We start from the raw sequence: 25,205 nt of genomic DNA on the forward strand, positions 1-25,205 counted from the left end.
CCTGCTTTAAAAATTCCACCAAGTTTGGAGGCTTCATGCTAGTAATTAAGATTCTCAAAAGATGTCTCTGTTATGTCTGAGTCTCACCTCGCTTTTTCACCTTGCTCTTGTCACTTTAGCTTTTTGTCTTGTGTCTTGGTCAGCACAGCGCAGCCACTGCCTGCCCCATTGCTGTTGCACACTGCCCAGCCTATTGTTTATTTAGGGGCTGCAATTTCCTTCCTGGAGTGCAACGCTACCCGTAGGGTCGAGAAGTCAACCACAGGCCTCATGTGAACTTCCCCTTTCAAGCTGCGGTAATGACAGTGTACCATGTCATAAGGCACAACTCCCTTTCCACATCCATCAGGCCACACTAGCGATGGTGTGGGCTGAATTCCTCTGCTGTCTTTGCTTTTTCCATGAAACAAGCTGGTTGAACGCAGGGAGACTTGTGGTATGTTTTAGAGTTTCTGTGGAGGCCTCTGCCCCAACCAAGGCCATGGCTAGGGCTAAAAGGAACATGAAGAATAAGTTTAGGTTGGCTGCATGGCCAGAGAGCGTTTTCACCAGTCTTTTTCCTGAGGATTGGAAAAGAAACAGAGGAGAGTGAGATACCCTTGTTTTTTATCCTCCCTGCAAAGCATTCGCTGCATTCTCGAGACACATTTTATTACTGCTTTTCACAAAGGATGGGTATCTAGAATCCAAATGCTCTTTGTATATGTGTCTGTGTGTGCGTTCGTGTGTGCGTGTGTGTGCATGTGTGTGTGTATGTACGTGTGTGTATGTGTGTGCGTGTGTGTGTATGTATGTGTGTGTATGTGTGTGCGTGTGTGTATATGTATGTGTGTGTGTACGTGTGTGTGTGTGTACGTGTGTGTGTGTGTACGTGTGTGTGCGTGCGTGTGTGTGTGTGTATGTATGTGTGTGTGTGTGTGTGTGGCCCGTGCACTCATCTGGAAGTGGTTTCTGAAATCTTCCCATCCCTTACATCTCTCCCATACACATTCACTGTTTTCTCATGAATTTACTCTGTGATTTTCAGACAAAGAGCGCCGTGTGGAAGGAAGATCATGAGTAGGCCAAGTGTCTAAAGTGCAACTCCTTCTCTGAAGCCAGTCTTTAGGTTGGTCAGGAAACAGTCCCAGGTCCTTAGTTACACATTTGGGCCATCCAGCCAGTCCAGATCTGTCACTGGCAGGTTTTCGTTGCCTGTTATCAATGTACACATACACCCATGTTTCCTTATGCTCAGAAAAGGAGAGAGTGTTTGCGTCTCAAATCTATTTATGTCATTTTCTTAAAAGATCCTGATTGCCCTTGCTAGCGCTAAAGTTCTGGGCCTGTCACTGAGTCTTGAGATACATGGTTCTTGCTTCTGGAAAGAGCCAAACAATTAAAAGCCCACTCTAACCAGCAAGACAGGCAAATACAATTACCCAAAGGAAAATCAGCTGATCAGATGAAAAACCAAAACAACAGTAGCCCCCCAACGAGAGAAACAAAGCTCCAAGCAGTAGCTAAGCTTCCACTATGGTTACTGTTCCAGAGGTTTTCCATGTTGTCCTCCTCTTCCTCTCATGGCAAGGTAGGAACATGCCCACTAAGTCTGACCAGGCGTAGTAGGAATAGAAGCTGCCATCTTGGCTTGCGTTTCTACTGAACTAGAGAGTTTACAGAGACAATGGTAGTGTGATGTGGCAACCGTAGTGCCTTCTTGTTGTGGTGGTGGCAAGTACTGTACGGGAGGTCTTACCCAAGCATCATAGACATTCACAGTTTTCTTAGCATGTGCTACATTCAGAGAGGCTGGGTACATCTATCACCTCAAACTCTAGAAGCCAGAGCTGAGACCCACACCTAAGTCTGTGGCTCTTGAAGGCTAAGGTTTTACTTTCTTATGCAGATCGTTTGGATTTTTAACATTCTCTCTCTCTCTCTCTCTCTCTCTCTCTCTCTCTCTCTCTCTCTCACACACACACACACACACACACACACACACTTATAAAGATTGGTTTTGTGGTTATGAGTATTTTGCCTGCGTGTATGTATGTATGTGCACCATATGCATGCCTGTGGAAAGTACAGATGGCCACGAACCCAAGTGTGGGTGCTGGGAATCTAACCCAGGAACTCTGCAAAAACAACAAATACGCTTAACATGAGCCGTCTCCCCAAGCCCCGCTAGCTTGTTTTGTTACACTTAAGTCAGTTAAGAGCAATAACAAATTTGTATAAGGAGGCCATCCTTTCAAAAGCCACATGGTATCTAGTTGGAAACACGAGAGGTGAGTGTTTTCCTCATGCTCTGACATCAGTACCGTGTATATCAGAGTCAGGGTGGCAGGAAGACCTCAGCCCAAAGCACAGGCTTCCTAAGAATGAGTCAGTGCACACAAATGATACTGTGGTGCCCAGCCAGGTTGCCTTTGATTGGCTTTAACCTGATTCTGTGTTTGTACATTTCTCCATGAAGAAGTAGATACCTATATAAACAGACATACTGGTGTCATCTGAAACCTGGCCTGCCCTGTCATTTTCTATATCTGTTCATAATTTGGTAAGGACCAAGAAGATGAGTTTTTGATTTCTCTCTATACATTTTTTTCTCCAAATATGCTATGGGACCATGGTCATATTGTAGGTCATACTGGAGGTTGGATGAGACACCGCTAGTTTAAGACTCAAGGCTGCTGTGTTATGTTTTTATCCGTGAGTAGATGACTTTTAAAGGTTGAGCAGTCTTAAGCCTCTGTGGTATTCAGTAATAAGAGTTTAGAAGTCTATTATAAATAAAACAGAATGCAATTATGTAGTTCTGTTTCCTGAGCATTAGATCATGTCTTCTTTAAGTCAGTTTGGTCATTTGTTTGTTGATCAATGCCTATATACTGATATAGGCCATGGTGAGTTTCCTGCTCTGTGAGAAGCGTTTATAAATTCTCTCTTGTCGTGATATTCAAATGAAACACGTTATTCCCACTGTATTCAAAGGAAAGTACATTTCTATGCTCAGAAATCACATAATTGTTACTTTTTTGTGACTGATATTTCTTTTCTAAATGTTCCACCCACTCGCCATTTCAGCCTTCAGTTCCTAGAGAGGAGTTGAAATCTGTTTCTTGCTGCTTAAGGGGAACATAATGTTTGACAAACACAGAAAGATACAATGGTGTTCTGACTGGTATAGCTGGCCAGGCAGGCTACTCGCAGCATTTCGGCTCCCAGGTGCCAAGTCAAGCAGCCTTTGAAAGGAGGTTTTATTTACCCATGTATGTTCATCCAGTAAGCTGCTCTGGGCTCTTTGCATTGGTTACTCTCCTCTGTGCTGCCTGGTCAGCCTTTGCAGTCATTTAGAGCGCTGCCATGACCTTAGGATCTTGGGAAAAGGCAGATTATGATTTCGTAATTTTGAGTTGGAGCTAAAGATTCTGTGTCTGAAAAGACTGCAGGTAACTCCCTTGCTGCTCATTGGAGGCTCTTTTGTGAGTAACAGAGCTCGAGACTACCCCTTCCCTAGGAGAAAAGGATGCCCATGAGTCTTGTTTCGATTGACCTGGTCTCTTATGTGCCTGGGAAAGTGATCGCTGCTCAATAGATCAATGTCCACTTATTGAGTGAATGGATGGGTGTGTGAGAGACTCCCTGGGTCTGAGTTACATATCGGTCTGAAGCGTATCTATTTTAGACAACTCTGAATTCTTTTTAAAAAGTAACTTATTGTGCACTCCTGCTCAGCTAGCATCTCTGTCACTCCAGCGATACTCAGCGACCATTGTTAATGTTCATGGTTCGGTTAAGAAGTAGCATTGCTGCTGGGAGTACAATCTTGTGACTTAATTTTTATTTGGACATCAGGCACTTATTTTGCTTGATGGATATAAAATGGTCTTTTGTTCAAATCATTAAATGGAAACTATGAACTACACTTGGCATAAAGTTTTACAAGCATTATTTTATGCATGTACGAGAAGGAATCACTTATGGGAGATGGGACGTTTCCCCTAACAGGGATCAGAAACAAGCATGTTTTAGACGCCCCCAGCCCCACACTTTAAAATAATACTACAGTTTATAGCCAAAATTTCACATAAAAACAAAACAACTTCCTGGGCGTCATATCTCTTGGCTGTTGAAAAAGTATCAGCTAAGGGTCAGTGGTGCATCCAGGTTGAGCAGAGTCTATTTTGCTATTGATTGGCCTCGTCATTGCAGGTCCTCCCTTCTCCCTCCCTCTCTCCCTTCCTCTGTCCCTTCCTTTGTTCCTTCCTCTCTCCTTCCTCTATATACCCCTTTTCTCTTCCTCTCCCCCCTTTTCCACTTTTCCCCACTACTTACTACTTCCCTTCTCCTATATCTGTCTACACAGCCCAAGCTAGCCTTGCATTTGTAATCCTCCGGCCTCAGCATCTGGAGGGCTTTTTATTGTTTTAAGGGTTAAAGGCAAGTGCTGTCAAACTTAGTTGGTGGCCAAGTATGAGTCTTGGTAATATGAATGGTAATATGAATATTTAATCCTCCTTACTTTAAAGTGAGATTATATTTTCTCAGGTAGAAGGGAAGAATATTTTCCCTTGGCAAATCCAAATCTTTGGTTTGTTATTTCATTAAGTCATATAATTGTTTGCGTGTGTACTCACATGTGCACGTATTGAGGTCAGAGGACAACATCTGTTGTTTTTCTCGATTGTTCTCCACCTTGGTTTTTGAGTCAGGGTCTCTTTCTGAACCCAGAGCTCACCCGTAAGGTTGGGCCTCCCCCAGCCCTGGGATTACAAGTGTGTGCCACTGTGTTTGCCGGCCCAAAATCAGGTCCTTCTGCTCATGTGGAAAGCACTTTACCAACTGAACCATCCCTGATAGCCCAAGTCACTACAAGAACTGATGGCTGACGGTGATAAACCTGGAGAAACCTGAGCAGAACCCTTTGCTGAAAGGTTTTTCAGAGCTTCAGACATTGATGTGCACCGACATCTCCAACAGGCCTTTCCCACACTCACCGGGCCCCATCATGGAGGTTTTGGGTAACAAGTTGTTCTATACTATATTTTATTTCTCCGTTTCTGTCAGAGGCACTCCCTAAATTTTGTTCCTGGAGGATGCTTACTTGTGAAACAATCTATGTGTGTTTGAAAACTCTTAACAGATTGTTTAAAATGTGAGCCATTAGCAACTGTGACAGTGTTCAGACTACTGACGCGTAAATGCATCTCTGCCTTCCAGAACTCCGGTGATATCATACCATGTTGTCATTGAGGGGTTTTTACATCTTCGTTGAAGACCATGGCTTAGAGCTGCTGTGCGTGCTCATTTAGTGTCTCCTTTCAGAGAATGTCAGCATGCAACTTTCAGCCATCCCGGAGTAATGTGGACGCCCATGGTCCTTTGCGTAGGCTGTCACACACTTCTTCTCCCTGGATTCTTGGAGCAGAGGCGTTGCAATGGGAGGGGAATGTGTTCTCTCACTCTCTGTCTTGATTTTGAACATCCTGTACACAGCCCAAACCCCAGCTCTACCTTGGTGCTTTGTATCTGTCCTTTGCCACTGGTTTAAGTCTGTTTTGGCCTTTTCTGTGCTGAGGAGTTAGGGGAATGCATTTTGTTGCCCTTGAAGTAGCTTTCTAATATAGGAACCATATAAGGACAGAATAAATTGATCTCCTAGAGTACCCATTCCTTTTTCCCCCCATTCTTCCTTTTCCCTTTGCATTTTGGGATGCCTGTTTATGAAGAAAGGAGAAAAATGTTGTTAATTTAAAGAAATTATTGAAGTGAAAATTTTTTTCTGTTTTATGGTTTACCGAACGTTTAACTCAGATGTATGCAGATTTAGAAGCTTGGTTCTATGAATAAACTGTCTTGAGCCATTCTGATTCTTCCCAACAGGATATAATTCTGTAATATCAGGTTGAAAGGTGTCTTCTCTGTTTAGGAGTTGCTAGTTTTGGTTATTGCCAACTGGTGCCTCAGATAGACTAAGAGCAAAACCAAAGGAAGGTTCTTCTCTTTTTTGTCCACATGGTTGAGACCTGAAATCTTACCAGTGCATATCAGAAAAATTGTGTCAATCATATGAGAACTGCAGTTTTACATCTCTCTCTCTCTCTCTCTCTCTCTCTCTCTCTCTCTCTCACACACACACACACACACACACACACACACACACACACACACACAACTATGATCATTTCAAATGGGAGCTTGAAAAAGCTCAGGAGATTTTTCTATAGAAGAAAAAGCAAGGAAGTTGAATCTTCTCATGTTTAACACAGTGAAGCTCTTATAATGATTTCATTTAGCTTGTGTAAGCTCTCATTAGTTCTATTTAAAATACTTGTAAATCTCATCGGTGCCAATTTGTATTTCAACAGAGAGAAAGAGAACGTGTGTGTGTGTGTGTGTGTGTGTGTGTGTGTGTGTGTTTGTGTGTGTGCATGCGCGCACATATGTGCTCATGAACACGTACTCACACAATGGGCATACACCTGTGTTTGCTTGTATGTGGAGGCCCAAGGACATACCCAGGAGTTCTTTGGATGCTGTTCTTGGATTTTTTAAGACAGATCTCTCAGTGGCCTGAGATAACCACAAAGGTTAGGCTGACCAGCCTAAGCCACAGGGATCCATTGTGCTCCCACCATCATCCCCAATTTTTTTTTTAATGTAGACTCTGAGGGTCATACTCAAGTCCTCTTGCTTGCAAGACAATCAGTTTACCAATGAACCATCTTGCCGGCCCACATTGATTACTGTCTTAACAGATATCTTTTTATGTGTTTTCTGGTATAAATACAACCTTAAGGCTGTCATGGCAATCAGTCAATGTGCCAATCATACTCATCCTGTAACTTTTCAAGCTTTTAATAACCTTGAACATTTGTCATATTTATAGTTAGGATAATTTATTAACGTAAAATGGCTTACTTTGAAGAGCATTATGAATTTTAGATTTTATAGCCTTTGGATTATTATTGCTGCTTTTTCTCCTCTCCCTTTCTTTTTTTCATAGTTCAAAACTGAAACAAGTCCCTACATGGGGCACCCGGCTCTGCCTCCTAGAGTTCACTGATTTAACAAGCCTGACTGGAAGTTTCACCAGTAGGACTTTGGGGTCTGGCAGGGTGAAATTAGGACACCAGCCCGTGGGCTCTGGTGAAGAGCCTTTTCATGATTTGCAGATGGGTACTGTCTTTCTATGTTCATGTAGAGGAGAGAGAGTAAGTGAGTGAGAAACAGAGAATTCTAGTGTCTTTCCTGATAAGACTACTACTATCATCCCAAGGGCCCATCCTCATGGCTGTTCCTCTCATCCTGGAAGTTTAGTGCAATGTTCTTTTGTTGTGCTTGGTGGCTTGCCCTGTGGGCGCCCTCTCTTCTATACTTCCTCAAGCATCGTTTCTTATTATGCATTCTCTTGTGCATAGAGTCTGTCACTGGGTGTTTTTTCTCAATTAATCCCACATCTGAATGTAATATTTCTAGTTTCTCTAGTCTGTAAATCAGTAGGTTAGCGATGGCTTGCAAGGTAGTCAGGGTTTTTGGTCACGTAGGGACCTGACTGCTTGTCAAATAAATCATGATGTTGTAATATATTATTTCCAGTTGTTATAAATTTTCAATATTTATTGTACCGTTCATGAAGGCAGGATTCAGTTATTTAATTTCACTTATATCTGTATTGGAGATGAGACTCCTCTCCATTAGTGAGTTTGAATTTCCTTCTCTCTTAGAGTTAATTTCCAAGCATGGCTACTAAAACAGCCACAGAATATACAAAGAAATAAACAGGGACCAACTGCTTTTGTGTATATAAGTGGACTAAAAAGTGTACCCTGGTCAACTGTCCCAAAATTACACTTGTTTTACCAAAATGGTTTTTGTTCTTGTAGATATACATGTATATATATACATATATATATGTATGTATATGATTTATATTATACACATACACACATATGTGAGACTACATCTCATATATATATGCATATACATCTATATATGTATATATATGTGTATATATATATATATATATATATATATGATTATTTTTGCACTGTTGCTCAGTAATTTTGTTCCTGGACATTAGTAAAACACACCTAGGTTTCCCCCTGTATTATGGACATACAGTGTTCACTGATCATTGAAAAATTGCCTGACATGATCCTGCAATCTGAAAACACGATCCCTTCTGAACCCCAGGCTATCTCTGCAGCACAGCTAATTCTGCGATTCCAAAGTTGCTTTCTCAAGTTCTATTTTGGGAATGATGAAACTTTAAAAAAAAAAATCAAACCAACATCCCTCCGACTTTCTTTGCCTTTTATCAACAGGACACAAAAATTGCTTCACTGGAGCGGAACATCCGGGACCTCGAGGATGAGATCCAGATGTTGAAAGCCAATGGTGTGCTCAACACAGAGGACCGAGAGGAGGAGATCAAACAGATCGAGGTGTACAAAAGCCACTCCAAGTTTATGAAGACCAAGGTAGGTCCCAGAGGCTCTGTCTTTCATGTTCTCATTTCGAGAAGAAGGTTAGGGTTTACCTGCTTGCTTTTGCAAAGACCCACATAATCTGCCCCGTGTGAAGTGAAACACATGCATAATAAAGGACATGAGAAAATTTAATCCAGAAAGGGGTCCAAGGGATCCTAAGTGGGGCTTCTACTCCTGAGGTTCAGGGCTGAGCTCCTTTGTGTTTCTCTCTCAGGAATTAGAGGCCTTTTAGTATTTTCTCTCCCATGTTTTCAGCTACCTTCCCTCTTTTCTTTTGAATCGTGGTCCTGCCTGGTTTCTTGTCCATCCCTCGACAGTGCTATGTCGGAAGGCATCATTCTCGTTAGCCTGCTACCACATCTCAACATATTCTGGTTTTAGCATAAGAGGAATAATTTTAAGCCTTGGGGCTTTTATTTAGTCAAATTGCTTAGCTTTCCAAGCTGGAGTCTCTTTATTTGTGAAATGGAGATCAGAAAAGTAGATCCATCATTGAGCCGCTTTGATAATGCCCAGAGATTAGTTCATCAAAGCAGCCAGTCAGCTTTGTCTGGTCTCCAGACAGAAAGCGCCCAGTACTGATGTGTTAATGTCTCTCTCTTGGTTACTCTTCAATACTTAGGGAGTATTATTAGAATAACCCGCTCCATTACTTTTTTTTTTTTTTTTTGGTTCTTTTTTTCAGAGCTGGGGACCGAACCCAGGGCCTTGCGCTTCCTAGGCAAGCACTCTACCACTGAGCTAAATCCCCAACCCCAGTTACTTTTTACCACTATTGCCAGTTCAGAGAACTGGCTTCTATCTGTTAAAATTTAACTTTGGGCTCTGAAATGATCAGTTCTGCCTATGCACAGCCATTATGCTGATAACTAGCCACAAAGAGGTCTTCTGAGACTTTGGGCTGCTTTTTCTATTTTCCTGTTAAGCCATTTTGTTTCTGATGAGCTTCAGTATAGCAGGCACAGACCTAAAGTGATCTGTAGACATTGTTCAAGTCACTCTGGACTGGAAGGTCAGAGGCACGGCTTTGAATAAGGGCTGGAAGTGTAGGGTGGTATTACTGTTTCCCACTCTGCAGCTTAGCACTGGAAGACTGAGTGAGTGTTCAAGCAGCCTACACAGCTGAAAATGCACAAAATTGGCTGAGGCCGCCCTGCATTGTGGACTCTGTCCAGGTGGATAGTGTATCCACGTGGTCCTCAGCAAGAAGTCGCGATGACTGCTAGCCACATCTGCATGTGAACATATTCTTGAGTTCCATTTTACTTCTCATGGTAGTTACTTCAGAGGCTTTCAGAAAGAGTCTAGACCAGGGAACACAGAGAAGATGTTGGAACAATGCAGGGAAGGTGTTGACTAAAGGCTTGTGCTGACTCAGGTCCATCTCTACCTTGTCTTTGCCAGCAGGAAGGCTCTAGGGGAGAATTATGTCACCCAGCCATATTTTCTGCCTCTATAAAATGGGACAGCACCATCAGACTTAGAAAATGGCTCCCAGGGATTAAATGAGAGTTAAAACAAATGTAATTAGGTGTCTGGCTCAAAAACAGTGGCTAAATATTGTAAACATTGTTCTTGTCCAACTATAACCCAATTAATAAGAGTGATGAAATTCTGATTGTTGAACTGACTTGGAAAAGGGCTTTGAAATGAATGCAAATAAAAATGTGTTATACCTCATAAAAATGTTCCTTATAGACTGATAAACTTTAGCTGGAGTGTACCAGTAGGAGTCAGTTTTATGTTTTCTGGTTGAAAGCATGTTGTTGCTGGATCTGACCAAACATTTATTGCTTATTTCTTGATTGACTTTTCTTGGTTATCCTACAGTGAGGAGGGAACAGGATTCCTTATTTAAGTCTGGGGATGCTGCCTGTTGTCAGTTGGCAGGGAAATACTTGAGCTAGCTGTGGAAGAGGCCCTTTACCCTCGTTTGATACTGACCTGAGGACTGGAAATAGAGTGGGTGGATGGGTGGGGCTCTGAAAATACCTGTGATTTAAAAGTAGCACTGAAGACCTAAATTGGTTTTTGTTCCTCTTAAATTATACTTTTTATAAATATGGCATCATAGCCAAGCCAGGACAGCATATTTTGGAAGACGAGCTGTAAAAACGGAACAGCAGAGTTTGAGACTTTGAACTGGTATGTAGGTAGAAGTGTCAGATATACTGGGATGGCAGAAGTCCTTGAACCTAGCAAGTCCCAAACATAACCACTGGCTGCACGAGCTCCCTAAAAGACTTCCTTGATGGACCCTCAGATTTCCACTCTTCCTACAAAAGGTAGAGACTTTGGATTGTGCAACCCAAGCCTAAGAGGCTGTGGCAAGCACTAGTTACTTTGAGGTCCGTTGTTAAACCTCTGAGAATGTAAGGAAGCATATAAATAATGACTTTTTCCAAAAATCTATAGCATCCCCTTTCTCTAGAAGGCATTGTTCTTATTGTAATACGGTCTGTTTACTCACACAGAATTTCTGTTAGCTGTTCCTTCTGTCTTCACTCTTCATCAAAGGTGCCCCTGTGCTGTTATGGATCTCCCCTTAACACACTCTATAAACCTCTGACAGATGGCAAACCTCCTAACCCACCACCCCATGACACCGGGGTTGTATCTGCAGGGAAAAGGAAAGACTGCTTTCCTTGGCTGGGTGGGGCTTTTAGGACGTTGGTTGTGTCAGAGTTATAAGTGGGGGAATAAGTCTCAGACAGAATGAAGTGTGCCTGATATCCGCATGGGCTTCATCTGGAGCAGGTGATGTAATTCCAGCGGGCTGTTCTCCTGGCCATCACAGAGAAGCCTTCCCTGGCCTTGGTCCTCAAGGATGTTCAATTGCATCACTTTCTATTTTTATTGAGTTTATGGCCGTAAAAGAAGCAAAAGGCATATTTTTGGAAATATGTGATTCTTTCTTCCCCCCTGTAAAATGTATTCCCTTAGAAAAGCCCTTCTTAGTTATTGCCTGCATAAATATTTATTCGAAATTTACCTCATGGCAATAATAGTCTGAAAGCTATTCTGAAGAGACCTCCTGTTTAATATTTATAGACTGAAGCAGCTTTATCACCATCAGCCCACTTTTGTGGAGGAAAGTAGGTGTGTGTGGACCTGCCACATTCTTCCTTCCCGTTCACCCTCTTCTGAGGATTCCAAGCTTTCCCTCACATCCCTTTCTGCATATCCCAGCCCCGCAGAAACTTTCTCCTTGGGTATGTGTGAGAGTTCATACTACAGCATTGTCTTCCTCTGAAGCACACTGAGCTGATGACCTCTGGAGCCATAGTTAGTGGGATGGCTTTTATATGTGTGCCAGCTATATGTGGGGCCTCAGCTGAACAGTCTGTGATTTGGGGTTCATAGTCCTAATCCTGTGGGTGACAAGGAAGCTTATTTTGTTGTAATTACCACTTAAGGTAATCTCAATTTCAATTTATGTTCTGTTCTTGTCCGGAGAGGGAACTCTCAGTTCTTTTCTACAGGAAAGTGAGCATGGATTCAGGATTACTAAGCTCAGGCACTGTGCTGCTGGTGTGAGAGCTAACCTGAGCAGTGATGCTTTGCTCATATCCCATTAATCCCTAACTGGGATGCTGCCCCCTGCTTCCCCCCCAGCCCCCGGATACATTCAGAATCTCTCTCAAGACCATTGTTTTTTCAGTCCTCTACCAGTTCTTTCGGTTTGGTAAGCTCAATGAAATCTGCTTGTTCACGGATGTCATGACTTCTTCCTGGTGGTTTTCCTTCAGTTTTTAGTTTTTCCATCCATCCATGCTACTCTCGATTCTTTTCTGGTTTTTGTGAGAAAAGTACTGTAACAAAATCAGCTAATTAGAGAAAGGCATATTTGGCTCTCAGTTACAGAGTGTTGCTCTATCATTGCAAGGAAGTCAAAGCTGTAAGAATTTGAAGCCGCTAGGCCCATCCTCAGTGAAGAGCAGAAAGAATGATGTGTGGGTGAGTGTGGTCGGCTTGCCTCTTTCCAGTCTCCTACTACTCAGAACCACCTTTGTAGGGAATGGTGCTACCCACCGTGGGCTAGTCTTCCCACTTCAGTAAGCCCAAATAAGAAAATCCTTCACAGTCATGTCAACAGGTCAACCTGGGCTAGACAATTCCTCACTGGGTGTCCCATCCTATGCTGTGTCAAGCTGCCAGTCAACACTAATCACCACATCTGCCTCTTTGGTAAATACTGCAACCAAAACCCTCTGAAGGGTCCTCACTCCTGGCAAGGCGTCCCAGTCTGTTTATGCTCAGCTGCTGCATGAGTGACTTAGGCATTGTTTATGCCATTTTTCTTGTTGTTTCCAGAAACAACAAAATTCCAAGAGCAATATATATTAAAAGCATTAAAATGTAGGAGCTATTAAGGAATCTCCCGGGCCAAAACTAAGCCATGGTGGATCATGTGTTTTAGGTAGAGAACAGCTTATTTACTCATGTTACCATTTATCAAATGGATAGACCTGATCTTTGGTTTCCACAGTCACAAGGACATTGGAGTTTTCTGGTTGGGCTACTTCAGACGAGACACATCACAGGAATGCTATTATCAGCACCACATAAACCTGGGATTCCAGGGAGCAACACTCAGTGCAAAGAGAAACCAATATTCCCCCTATTCCACGTACCTTCACTCTTTCTAAGGGACTCCAGGAAAAATTGTTTTATAATTTGGAGCCAAGAGAAATTGAACAACTTTTCTCTGAGACATAATTGGATCCCACATGAATGAACTGTGTAAACAGATCAGGATCCTTCAGGTAGGGAGTAGGCTTAAAGGGTCCTGGCTTGGATGTGTTTCAGGGACTGGTAGAAAGAAAGGTCAGAATGCTCACATGACTGATGTCAGTATCAAGAATATTTCTAGGCAAAGTTCTCTTTTTTTCCTTTTAAGTAATACAACCTGCAAGCAAAACACTAGAAAAGAGAACCAGAAGTTATTGACTTCATAAATTAAGAGTTGTATGACAAGGCTTATGAAATAAGTATGCTCTGTACATTTAAATAAACAAAAATGATTGAAATATGAAGAATGATCAAGAGACTCTAAAAATACAAAGCAGTGTCCACGATAACCAAATGAAATATCTAGAAATGGGAGATTAGAAAGTATAGCCACTAGTTGAAACCTGTGATCAGCCACAGCAGAAGGGATTTTTAATAAAGTAGGAAACAGAGTGGAAGAAATTAAATAAGAGATGTAAAGTACTTGTCAAAAATGATTTGTGAATAGCTAAAAAAATCTATGTCAAAGTTTAAAGATGCATATCCTTATCATTAGATTGGAGACAGTGGGGTACTCTTGACACCCACTTGAATGGCTATAATTTAAATGGCAGGTAAATTACATGTTAGTGTGTTCCCAAAAGAAGTCAGAGCTTTTGTTCATTGCTGGTAGGAATGAACAGTGTCTCAGACTGTAAAATTTCCCTAGCTCAGCATGGTGGGAGGCAGAGGCAGGGGAATCATGAGTTCACGGTTATCCTCTGGAATATAGTGAATCCGAGGACAAGCAGAGCTGTGGGATGCCTTAAGCGACAGCAAAAGCACCCACCACCAAATTCCTCCATACTGAACAGTTTGTTACCTTGTAGCTTAACAACTTCTTTCCTAAGGCATATTCAAGAAGGAAATTTAAGTCTACAGACTCCTGAACATAAATGTTCTTAGCACCATTACTCAGAATAGCAAGAAGGTAAATATATCTCGTGTCTGTCTGATGTGATTGTGATGTTGAACAGTTTTCACACCGTGGTTGTTTCTCATGGTTCTCTTTGAGCAGTATCTTCTTAGGTCTGACTTTTTGAAAGTTTTCTTATGTCTTTTGTATATCAACACCACGTTTGATGTATAATTATCTACTTATGTGCTCCTTAACACTAGAGTCAAACACTGTGTGTGGTGTTACACATCAGCAATCCCAGCAGGCAGGAGGCTGAGGCAGGAGACGTTGGAGGCCTGTGTTGGCCTACATAGTAAGTTTAAGGGTGGCCTGGGTTACATGAGAACCTGTCTCAAAGCTCAAGACAAAATCAGAATGAGTAACAAGCAAAAGTAGTCATAAGTTTACAAGTAAATCTGAACAAACGTCAACTGTACAGAAGTAATGGCCCAGGGCTGGAGAGATGGCTCAGCAGCTGGGATCGCTGCGTGCTCTTGCAGGTGACCAGGGCTTGGTTTCCAACACTCGTATCACATGATTCACATCTGCTTTTAATTCCAGAATCAGGGAGTCTCACATCTTTTTCTGTGGGTATCCACATACATGTATACATGTATGCTAACACACACACACACACACACACACACACACACACACACACAGAGGACAAAAATATTTTTTAAAATATAGTGTCATTAAAATCAAAACACAACAGAACTATTTGCTGTCATGCTTTTAGACAATAATGGACTAAACCTCTAAAACTGTTAGCCAGGTCAAATTAAATGTCTTTCTTTCTAAGAGTTGCCTTGGTCATGCTATCTCTTTACAGCAAGGAAACCTTAACTAAGATAGTCTCTGAGCCTTGTGGGAAGGGAGTGTGACATAGTTTTCCTGTTTGTGTCTGAGCACTCCATAGATACATTTTCTTTGTACTCGGATCAGCTGTGAGCATCAGTGTTAACCTTCATCCACTCCACAGAGGAAATTTCTGATAGGGTCTGAGAGCTGCACCAATCTGTGGTTATAGAGATGAGGACAGAGGGCAATTTGATACTATTGGCAAAATATTTGTACTGGTTTTACCCCTGGGGCCTTTGAACTTTGCAACTGTGGGTTCTTGGTAATAATTGTAGTACCAGGCATATATTTTCTCCTGTGGAATGGGTTTCAAATATAACCAGAAAAGCATTCATGCTGATGTTTCACCCATGGGCATATCTTGGCATACTGGTTATTATTATAGCTGAGAGAATTCACAGATAGGTAGGACTGTGACTTTTTCTCTTTAAAAAGCTTACATAGATCCTTCTGGTACTATGAAAGCTAGCCAACATGGAGGAGGCTTTCTGGTTAATGCCAGCTTGATTTTCCTTGTCCTGTGTCCACAGGACATTGGTATCTTCAGCACTATGATGAATGACAAAGAACAAAAGTAGCAGCCTGCACCATTTTGATCATTTCTAGTGCACTCCTGACGGCATACTAGTGGATTTTTCCACTGGGTAATCTATGGCTTTGGAGAACAACATTATCTCCTCCCACCCCATGTAAGCTAATCCAATTAAGCGCGCGCGTGCACACACACACACATACACACACACACACACACACACACACACACACACACACACACCTCTACACATTTGAAAATATATTGAGAAATAGGATTGTAAGCTATTCATGAATTAAAGGGAAATAGTTGGAATTAAAAATAGGACTGATTAATGTTTGTGCTGCAAAATGAATTAGTGACATCAAGCTAAGGTGTTATAAAAAAAGAAATTAATAGTTTTAAGTCTTATGTAAGAAATAATGGGTGTTGGGGAATTGGCTCAGTGGGTAAGAGCCCCCACTATGAAAGCATGACATCTGAGTTTGGACCCTCCGTATTTATGTAAAAAAGCTGGGCGTGGCTGTTGGCACCTACAATCTCAGTGCTAGGGCTAAATGGCTGGCAGAGATAGAAGGATTGCTGGGGCTGGCTGGCTAACTGGCCTAACTGAGAGGTGGGAAGAAAACCACAAAAATGATAAGCTCCTGTTTCAGTGAGAGTTCCATTGCAGGAGAACTGTGTGGGGACAGTGACATCTACATGCACGAGTACAGGACGCACACACCTGAACACATGCACACAGTAAACGTAAACCATATGTAGCAAACAGAAAGGGGGAATGAGGGAAAATTGCTGAAAATTAGTGAGATAAATTTCCAATGTATAAATTTAAGCAAAAGCAAGTAGAATAACTCAAAAAGGCACAAAGAAGGAAGTATTGTAAAAATAAGAGCAAGAATAAATGAAGCAAAAAACAAAAGTGAAGTTGCCTGGTCAGCACTTCCACAACTGGATCTCTGATTTGTTGGTTTAATTTGGCATTTTTCTGAGGAGGTCATGGAAGTAAACACTAAAGATAAATATTTGAGAAAGAAAACAAAACTAGAGATACCACTGGTAGAAGATATAATTTTCTACAAATAAATATGAAAATTTATTTGCAATGTGGAGTTTTTGTAGGGAAAAATATTGGCTTTATATGGTTTTGCTCATGTTTTCTAATGAATGTGCAAGTTAAAAATATTTTTTTCAAAAACGTTCTCAGTGTGTGTTAAAACAAGCTCCCATAGCTAAGTGTATACCAAAACCCAAGAACAACAGAAACAGAGCAATCTACCCAAATGCATAGATGAAAAATCCTGAAAGAATATCCACAAGTTGAATCCATTAACATCGAAAAACATTATATCATGACCAAGTGAAGTTTTCCTAGAAATACAAGGAACGGATAATGTTGAAATTCCATTGATGTTACTCATTACAGTAACATATTAAATGGAGAAATGTATTGGATGGGGGCAGAATGTTGGATAATATTAAGCATCTTTAATGATTTAAAGAAACCTTTGAAATGATTGTAATAAAAGAGAACTTTCTCAAACCTAAAAGTGCATCTTCAAAGATCTAATTACGCTGTTTGTTAGTAAATAACATTATTTTTCTACATGTGAAAAACAGATGTCAAACTAAATGATGACATGATGGAAATTTTCCTTTTGAGACCTAGAACAAGACAGGCCCTTCTTCCTGAGTGGTCTTTTCATGTGGCTGGTGTGCAGTTGAACATAGTGGACTTGTCACAGGGTTGTTAGCTGTGTACTATGTTACTGGTTTCCAGCAGAGGGCAGAGGCAGGGATTATCATAAGGTGGCCAGACTCATACCATGTTGGTTGGCTTTGAGCATGGGGACAGAAACTACCAGGTGTCATCTAGGTTAGGGCAGGAACAGAGGTACTGATATCTTATCACATTCAGAGTCAGAATCATTGTTTTGAGCAAGTTCAGGAATGGGAAAAGAGACCCACCCAACTTCTGATTTGGAAAAGTAACATTTGTGAAGTATCAAGTCATCTCTGAAGGTCATCTCCCATGACTCCTATCAGTGGACAAAAATGTAGTGAGCTGAAAACTGGTAGAACTGTAGGATGATGGCATATTGACAAGCTGCTTGAGTTCATACAAATCAACAGAACTGCTTTGGAAAAATATTTTGGTCTTATGTGGTAAAATTAGATTAAGATATTGGGGTGGTATGATTAAGAATGGCCCCATAGGCCCATAAATTTGAATACATAGTTATTGGCAAGTGGCAGGATTTGAGAAGAATTAGGAGGTATGGCCTTGTTGGAAAAAGTAGTCACTGGAGGTGGGATTTGAAGTTTCAAAAGTCCAGTGTCCTTGTCTTCTTGTTACCTACATATCCGGATGCAGAACTCTTATCCAGCACCATGTTTGCCTGTGTGCTGACATGCTCCCTGTGATGATGATAATGAACTAAACTTCTGAAACCGTAAGGAAGTCCCAATACATTCCTTTCTTTTGCAAGAGTTGTCTTGGTCATGGTGTGTCTTCGCAGAAGTAGAACAGTGGCTAAAACAGAAGTTAGTATCGGGAGTTGAGTATTGTTGTGACGAACCAGACCATGCTGTTTCTTGGAGCAATAGGGAAGCCTTTAGGACTTTGTACTAAAAAAGTGATTGGACCCTTTAAGTAGGGGCTAATAGGCCACCTGCATAGGAGCATGAAAGACAGTGCTGAGGGCAACTTGAACTGTAGGAGCCCAACTCAAGAAGTTTCAGAGGGAAATAATATTAGTAAGTGGCCAAGAGACTGTTTTGTGATATTTTGGGGGAAGAATAGGCCCACTTTCTGCTTCTGTCCAAAACGTCTGCCTGAGGGTAAATTGAAGAGTTTGGATTAATGGTGTTGGCAGAAGAAATTTCAAGACAGCCTGGTATTAACTCTGTTGCATGGTTATTAGTGGTCACTCTTTTGCAGATCTGTAATGAAAATATGAAAGCTGAGCATGGAAAAATGCAAAATGTACAGTTTGAGGAGAAAAGGAGCATCAGAAGGTGGAATGGAGCTAAGCCCAGTACTCAATGAGACACAGTTTAAAGAAAGACCAGATGCTCAATTGAATAAAGGGAGTGGTGATGTCAGCACAAGACCCCACCCAGCCAAACTTCCAACTAAGGATTTAAAGAAAAGCTTGAGTTGTGAAGGAAACCATTAACAACAGAGAGTAGATGTAATCGAATGAGGTGTTCTAGCCCCAGCAAGCAGCCCAACCTGGCAGTTTTAGCCTCATGGTCCTGTCTCTAAAGTGAAGGATAATGGACAATAATGGGCCTGTGAAACCACAAGTGCTTGTTTACAGAATGCTTTCTAGTATAATAGTTTCTGTGGTCATGATGTCCCTTCATGGCAGTCGAACAGTGAAGATGAAGCATGAACATGCTACATGGTTGGGCACCTTTCCACCTGGATGGAAACTAGAAAAAACACCAGGCCAATAGCCGAGTTGATAAATAAATTAGGTGAACTCTTGCAGTAGAATATTCTTCTTCAGTAAAAATGATTAACTTCTTTGTATGTGGGTTTACAGGGACCTGGTTTAATCTTTAAGACATAAACAAAGCATATATAACACAAAGCTTTAAATATGAATAAACTAATAATATATTCTGTATGGGTACAGAAGTTAATGATGGAATAAACAATCTCAAAATTCAGTGACAGTTCCCAGAGGGCTAGACAGAGATTGATTCTAATTACTATTTTTAGTCTTGGTGACTTGAATGATGCGTGTTTTGCCTTTTCTTATATCTCATGTATATTTTATGTTCTTTTGTCTTATTCATGCCTAAATTATTTTTCTTTTGAAGATTGTCTTCAAGTGATACTCTTGAGTCATTGTCCACATTGTGAACCTGTTTTGCTGGTTAATTAACTGTTATCCCACTTTCCAATGGTTTTCCTGTTGACAATAGACTTGGGGGTTTCAGAGACAAGTAGGGTTTGGCAGAAGTGTTCATGGTATTGCAGACCTACGGTCTCAGTGAGGTGGAAGGCATTTGCCTGCTTGCTTGTCCCTGTAGGGCTTTTTTTTTTCCAGACCAGGGCCATCTCTTTAATCAGATCCATAGCATTTCCTTCTGGATTTATAATCACCAGCCATTAGAAACAGAGAAAGGACTAGTTGTCAAGTATAAAGTGTTTGAACAGAGTTTCCTCAAATTTTGTGATTGTCGTCGTCTTCTTTTTTTACAGATTGACCAGCTGAAACAGGAACTTTCCAAGAAGGAGTCAGAACTTCTTGCCTTACAAACAAAGCTTGAAACCCTTAGCAATCAGAATTCAGATTGCAAGCAACACATTGAAGTGCTTAAAGAGTCACTTACTGCCAAAGAACAGAGGGCTGCCATCCTTCAGACTGAGGTAAGGCATTGGCTGGGGCTCTGGAGAGCAGGGACACTTAGCCATATTCAGTGTTCTTCCTGAGAGGCATCCTGAAAAGAACCCATTCCCAGAACTGTTGGGGCCAGATGTGTTTTGGGATTCAGATTTTTTGTTTTGAAGTGAGACCTGTTGCATATATCATAGTTGTGTGACTCTCCTACTGAGGTTGCAGCAGTACCTAAGACATGGTTTCATACTGAGGTGGGATAAATAAAGATGAAGACTGGATTCATTGCCTCCTGTTGATTTTTGTCATGTTCTACACCCAAGGAGTTTGTTTCACATTTAGAATTTTTCTATTGTATTTTCCATTATTTAGAGTATTTTCATTTTATTTTTTTCAAGATAGGGTTTCTCTGTTCAATAGCCCTGTATGTCCTGGAACTCACTTTGTGGACCAGTATGGGCTCTAGCTCACATAGATCTGCCTGCATCTGCCTCCACAGTACTGGGATTAAAGGTGTGAGCCACCACACCTGACTTTGGAATGTTTTTGTTGTTGTTGTTGTTGTTTTGTTTGATTTGGGAATCATAAGGAATTGGATCTGGAATTAATATATTTGATCAAAATTGTACTATTATTAGACTAGTCCATACTTTACTTGACAACCATTGTTTAGGTGATTTCTTATTAATTTTCCCAATGAAGAAAGTTAGCATTGTGTGTTTCTTAAAGGAAAATACTGATTTGTTATTTTTGATTCATATTTAGAGGCACAATAGAAACAACTCCAAACTCCAAACATGTTGTTATTCTCTTTTCTTGCTTCTTCTGGTTGGATCACACATTTCTGTCTTATAAGAAATACAAAACACACACTAGTTGTTGTGTAAATAAAACAGCCATCAAAAGCAATGGGCAATATAGCAAAGAAGGGGGTGAGCCAGGCCGATTTGTGTGTTGTACCTTGTGGGTTACTTTGGGAGAAGGCAACATAATTGGTATGTATTGACGATATATAGGGACATACACACTTGACTTAGGAATGAGTTGGTTTGCTGAGTAGATCTATGCCCTCAGTGAGTGTTGTGTGGGATTCTTTTTTTTTAACACATGGATTTATGGTGTGAGTTGAAAGATGACTTACATCTCATTTGAAGGGGCAGCACTATGGAGTGTCTAGAACTCTGCTATTCAGTAGTAAGCTATTAGCATCAGAAGGCTACTTGAATTTACTTAGTTTAGAAAACATTTTAAATATAGTGCTTTAGTCACTTTACCTATTCTACACATTTAGTAGTATCATGGTTATAATGCCTACTAACAGTTTTCTAGAGCAGGGATTTGCTTGGGTTTGACTCTGGCCCTTTGGTTGATTTTATAAAATATTATTAGAAGCCATCCCATCTATTCATCTACATGCTCTCTTGCTATATTAGCAGAGCTGTGCAATTGTTACAGAGCTTGTGTGGGCTGCAGTGCTGAAGGTATTTGCTGTCTTGTCTTTCACCAAAGGAAAATTGTTGGCACTCTCGGTGTGATGAGCAGTTATTGGAATGTCCAACAAGGACTCCTTCTTGATTCCTAATCGGGCACAGGCCAGGTAGTTTGCTGAGTCCTATCCAAAAACTTGTTTACTTTACAAAGCACCTCTTTATACCTGCATTTTCATCTTAAAGTTATTGTGATTATGTTACTATGGTCAGGTGGGAGGCAATATGGTGGGCATTTCAGTCTGCTTGCCCAATCAGGCACCCTGCTTCCCCAACAGTTCCTTTCTAGAAGGAGGAGTTGGGAGAGCCAGCTCAGAAGGCCTCTCCTCTCACCATCTGCTGCCTGCAGTAGTCTGCTCAGCCATCCTTCTACTTTACTTCTTTCAAATTAACACAGTTTAAGATAGACCCATACATATTTCATGAAAAAGACAGAGGTGACATGATGTGGACAGCTTGTCCCATGTTCAATAACTAAGTGGCCCAATGGAGGGATGGTGCTTTGAAGTAGAAATGAAGTCACTTTGTGAGGACAATGAGATGGTATTTCTACACTCCTGCTTTGAAGTTCAGGATGTCAATAAGTTTATTGGCTGAAACAGCCGAGGAATTTTCTTTGGCTTTTTTTTTTCCTTCTATTAAGATTTCTGTGCTCAGAAACAAGAGGAACACGTTGCCTGATGATGTCCATCTCTTGAAGAAAGCAATTTAGTTGAAATTATCTCTAATTGCTGGATCATGAGGAAAGGATTCTGGCAGCAGGGTAGAATATATTAAAGTGCTATGGGAAGGAATCAAGGGAGCCTCAGGGGTTGAGAACACCACACCATAAGCAGACCTACAGAGTTAACTGACCTGGGCCCAGGAGGCACTCATAGACTAAACCACCAGCTGAAGAGCATGCATGGGCTGGACCTAGGCCACCTACACAATGGTAGCAGATGTGTAGCTTGGTCTTCATGTGGGTCCCCTAACAATTGTAGTTGGGGCTGTCTCTGACTGTGTTACCTGCCTTCAGAACCTCTTCCTGTAGCTGGAGGTGCCTTGTCTGATCTCTGTGGGAGAGGATGCTTTTAGTCCTGCTGTGACTTGATGTTCCAGGGCAAGTTGGTATCCATGGAGGAGGTCTTCCTTTTCTCTGGGTAGAAGGGGAGGAGATAATGAGGGAAGTGAACAAATAATTAACGAACGAAAACTAGGAAAGGTAACTGAGAAAGAAAAAAAAGGGTTGTCTCCTCTTTGCCTCAACAGGAAAGCCACTGTCTCCCTACCTCATATGTGGTTGCCTAGGGGAAAGGTGTTTGTTGAATGAGATACATTACATCTCATTATGTCCTTTATGGAAAGTCGTGAGTTAAATTATACCTGAGGGAAGTGGAGCTTGTTCTCAGAAGCGGTGACATGAGACAGTTGCTTGCAGTTTGGCTCTGCCTCATCCCAAAAGGCTCTTGCCAGAACGGAAGAGAATGGGAAGAGTTTCGATGGCTTCTCTGTAACATCTCTGCTGCCAGCTGGCTTTAGCCATAGCTGTGACACAGTATATACGATAGCTGTCACTGCTTATTCCCTGAGAACAGTATAAATGACAGCTGAACTGGCATAATAGTTCCTCTCGGTAAGGGAGGCTCTGCAAGTGGGACCTTTGTGTTTGGGAGGTGGTAGAATGAAGGGTGGGGTGAGAGGTGGAAGGCAAGTTGTCTGGGTTTGTGGCTATGTGGCTTGGTTCTTTGGTTGGCTTGTTTTAACTTATACAAATACCCAGGCGCTTTTTGACATGTGTGCAATAAATCAGTGGAGTAATAATTATACACATTCAGAGATACACCACATGGCTCTTAACATAACATTTTACTTTTTAAAATAGCTTCAAAGGACCCCACAGCCATTGCTATTTCCTTTAATGTTTCCTACACACCATCTTACCCAATCTAGCAGGTCATGTCCTGCCCAGCAGTTAGGGTACCAGTGAATTGGCTTACATTCTTTCTTACTTTTGAGTAACTATCAATGTGAACAAAAAATAGGAAGGAGAAAAGTTCTACCCTTTATTTCAGTTAGAATTAAAACGTTTTTAAAAATGAAGGAACAAACACAGTGTTTAGAAGTCGGAGGTACGTGGGTATGCATGAATCTCCCTGCTAACATGTGTGTGTAAGGGAGAAGGTCTGAATACAGAACTCCGGAAGATGCTTTCCTTGTGTGCAGTAATGCGTTCTAACTGCAAGTTGAGTTTTACTGAATTGCTGTTGTTATTAGTGTTGTTGTTCATTGTTAGGATGCTTGAGCAAGTTGAATTTTTTTCTCATCTATTCTATTTTAGCTTTGTGAGTTTGTTTTGAAAGCTGTGTGTATAGAGAGCCCAGCCTATCACTGTTCAATCCAGGCACCTTCTTATATGTGAATCAGACAAATAGACATACTACCTATTGGTTCTTTTGTGAGTACTACCTACCAACAGGTTCTTTTCTCAAACAAAGACTTTTGTTTCTGCCATTTTGGAAAGCATACTTCTTTCCTCCTCAGCATGACTGCTAAACCACTAGTCATGGTAATTCTTATGCACACTTTCTAGACGACATGTTAGAGTCTACACAATGTTAAAATTTTGTTTGCTTTTTGTACTAATGTATGTTGCAGATAGGTCTAAGAAGTGATCTATATGCCTAAGAACTTCTTAGATAACAAGGAATGCCTGGGTTTTATGCTCTGACAGGCAAGGAACAACATGTGTTGGGTAGGGTGGTGCGTTCCAATGCAAAAGTTCATAGCTTTTCTTTTGACAGCATCATAGATTATATGTAATCAATAACAGATTACTATACAATCTATAGACCTTCTTTCCAGAAACGTTTCTCTTGTGGTACCTTGCAGACAATTCCACACACTCAAGAACTCTTCAGTCTTTAAGACCCATAGGTTTGGAACAAGATAGTAGTCGTCTTTTATTGTTTTAAGTTTGTCATAATATATATTTTATTTTATGTGGGATTTCCAGGGAAGGACTTCTGCTTCCTGTCTCACCTCCTGCCCTGGTTGCTGGGAAGTGACTTTCTACTCACCTCAGTTGAGACTTCAAGAGGTGACATTACTGTCTTTCTTCTGCTAATCGTCTTGCACAGTGTTGCACGCAGGTGCTTTTTAAGCCATTAGTAGCTCACACCCAGGCTGGCTTTGCCAGCTACTCTGCTACCCTCTTGGCATTGTGGGTACAGTGCTCTGTTTTCAAGCCTTGCAAGGAATGTCTTTAGAATTAATAAATTAAGGGACTTGGTGGGGGGGGGGGGAGCATACAAAGAAACTTCTCCAGTCCAGTCCCCTTATTGGCTTCATGGTTTTAAATGTTTTTATTCAGGGGGGAAAAGGCACCATTTGAAACTTTTATTGATAACATTTTTAACTGCAAGGAAAAGACGTAAACCTACAGAGCAGTAACTATCACGGTGGCCACAGTTGGGAGGTCTGCAAAATGCTTTATTGCCAATAGGAAAGAAAATGTTGGGAACCACAGCCATTACAGGGGTCAGCACCTCTGTTACATGCATCCCATTCCCGTTTTGAGAGCAGGGATGACGGCAGGACCAAGCTCCACACTTCCCTCCCCCTAACGTCTGCAGGCTTCATTTTGATTTTCTCTTTATTAATGATGTGAAAAGTTTGGGGTCATATAAAAATGAGCCAAGGTCAGGTTTTGTGAGATTCAGAGTGGTGAATGCATCCTGTATCTAGCCAGAGAAGGACTGGCTAAAGGGGCTGACTTGGCTATCAACGCTTTTTAGCTACTTTGCAGGTTTTAGTTATCCTGATGAATTAGGCAGCCAGCCTCTGGCT

The 25,205-nt window shown here is 41.3% G+C and overlaps 1 protein-coding gene across 23 annotated transcripts in view; it reads left to right on the forward strand.

The window, feature by feature from the left end:
* Erc2 (ELKS/RAB6-interacting/CAST family member 2) overlaps nucleotides 1-25,205 on the forward strand; it is an 860,589-nt gene that overhangs the window by 291,722 nt on the left and 543,662 nt on the right. For all 23 annotated transcript variants that reach the window (XR_015639292.1, XR_015639294.1, XR_015639293.1 and 20 more), the window contains 2 exon segments: nucleotides 8,313-8,468; nucleotides 19,755-19,922. Coding sequence is in view for 17 of the 23 variants with exons in the window: in NM_170787.3 (NP_740768.1) it covers nucleotides 8,313-8,468; nucleotides 19,755-19,922 (324 nt within the window). In the remaining 6 variants the exon portion in view is untranslated.

The sequence above is a fragment of the Rattus norvegicus genome, chromosome 16 (genome assembly GCF_021556685.1).
Source record: "Rattus norvegicus strain SHRSP/BbbUtx chromosome 16, alternate assembly SHRSP_T2T, whole genome shotgun sequence".
NCBI classification, from domain to species: Eukaryota; Metazoa; Chordata; class Mammalia; order Rodentia; family Muridae; genus Rattus; species Rattus norvegicus.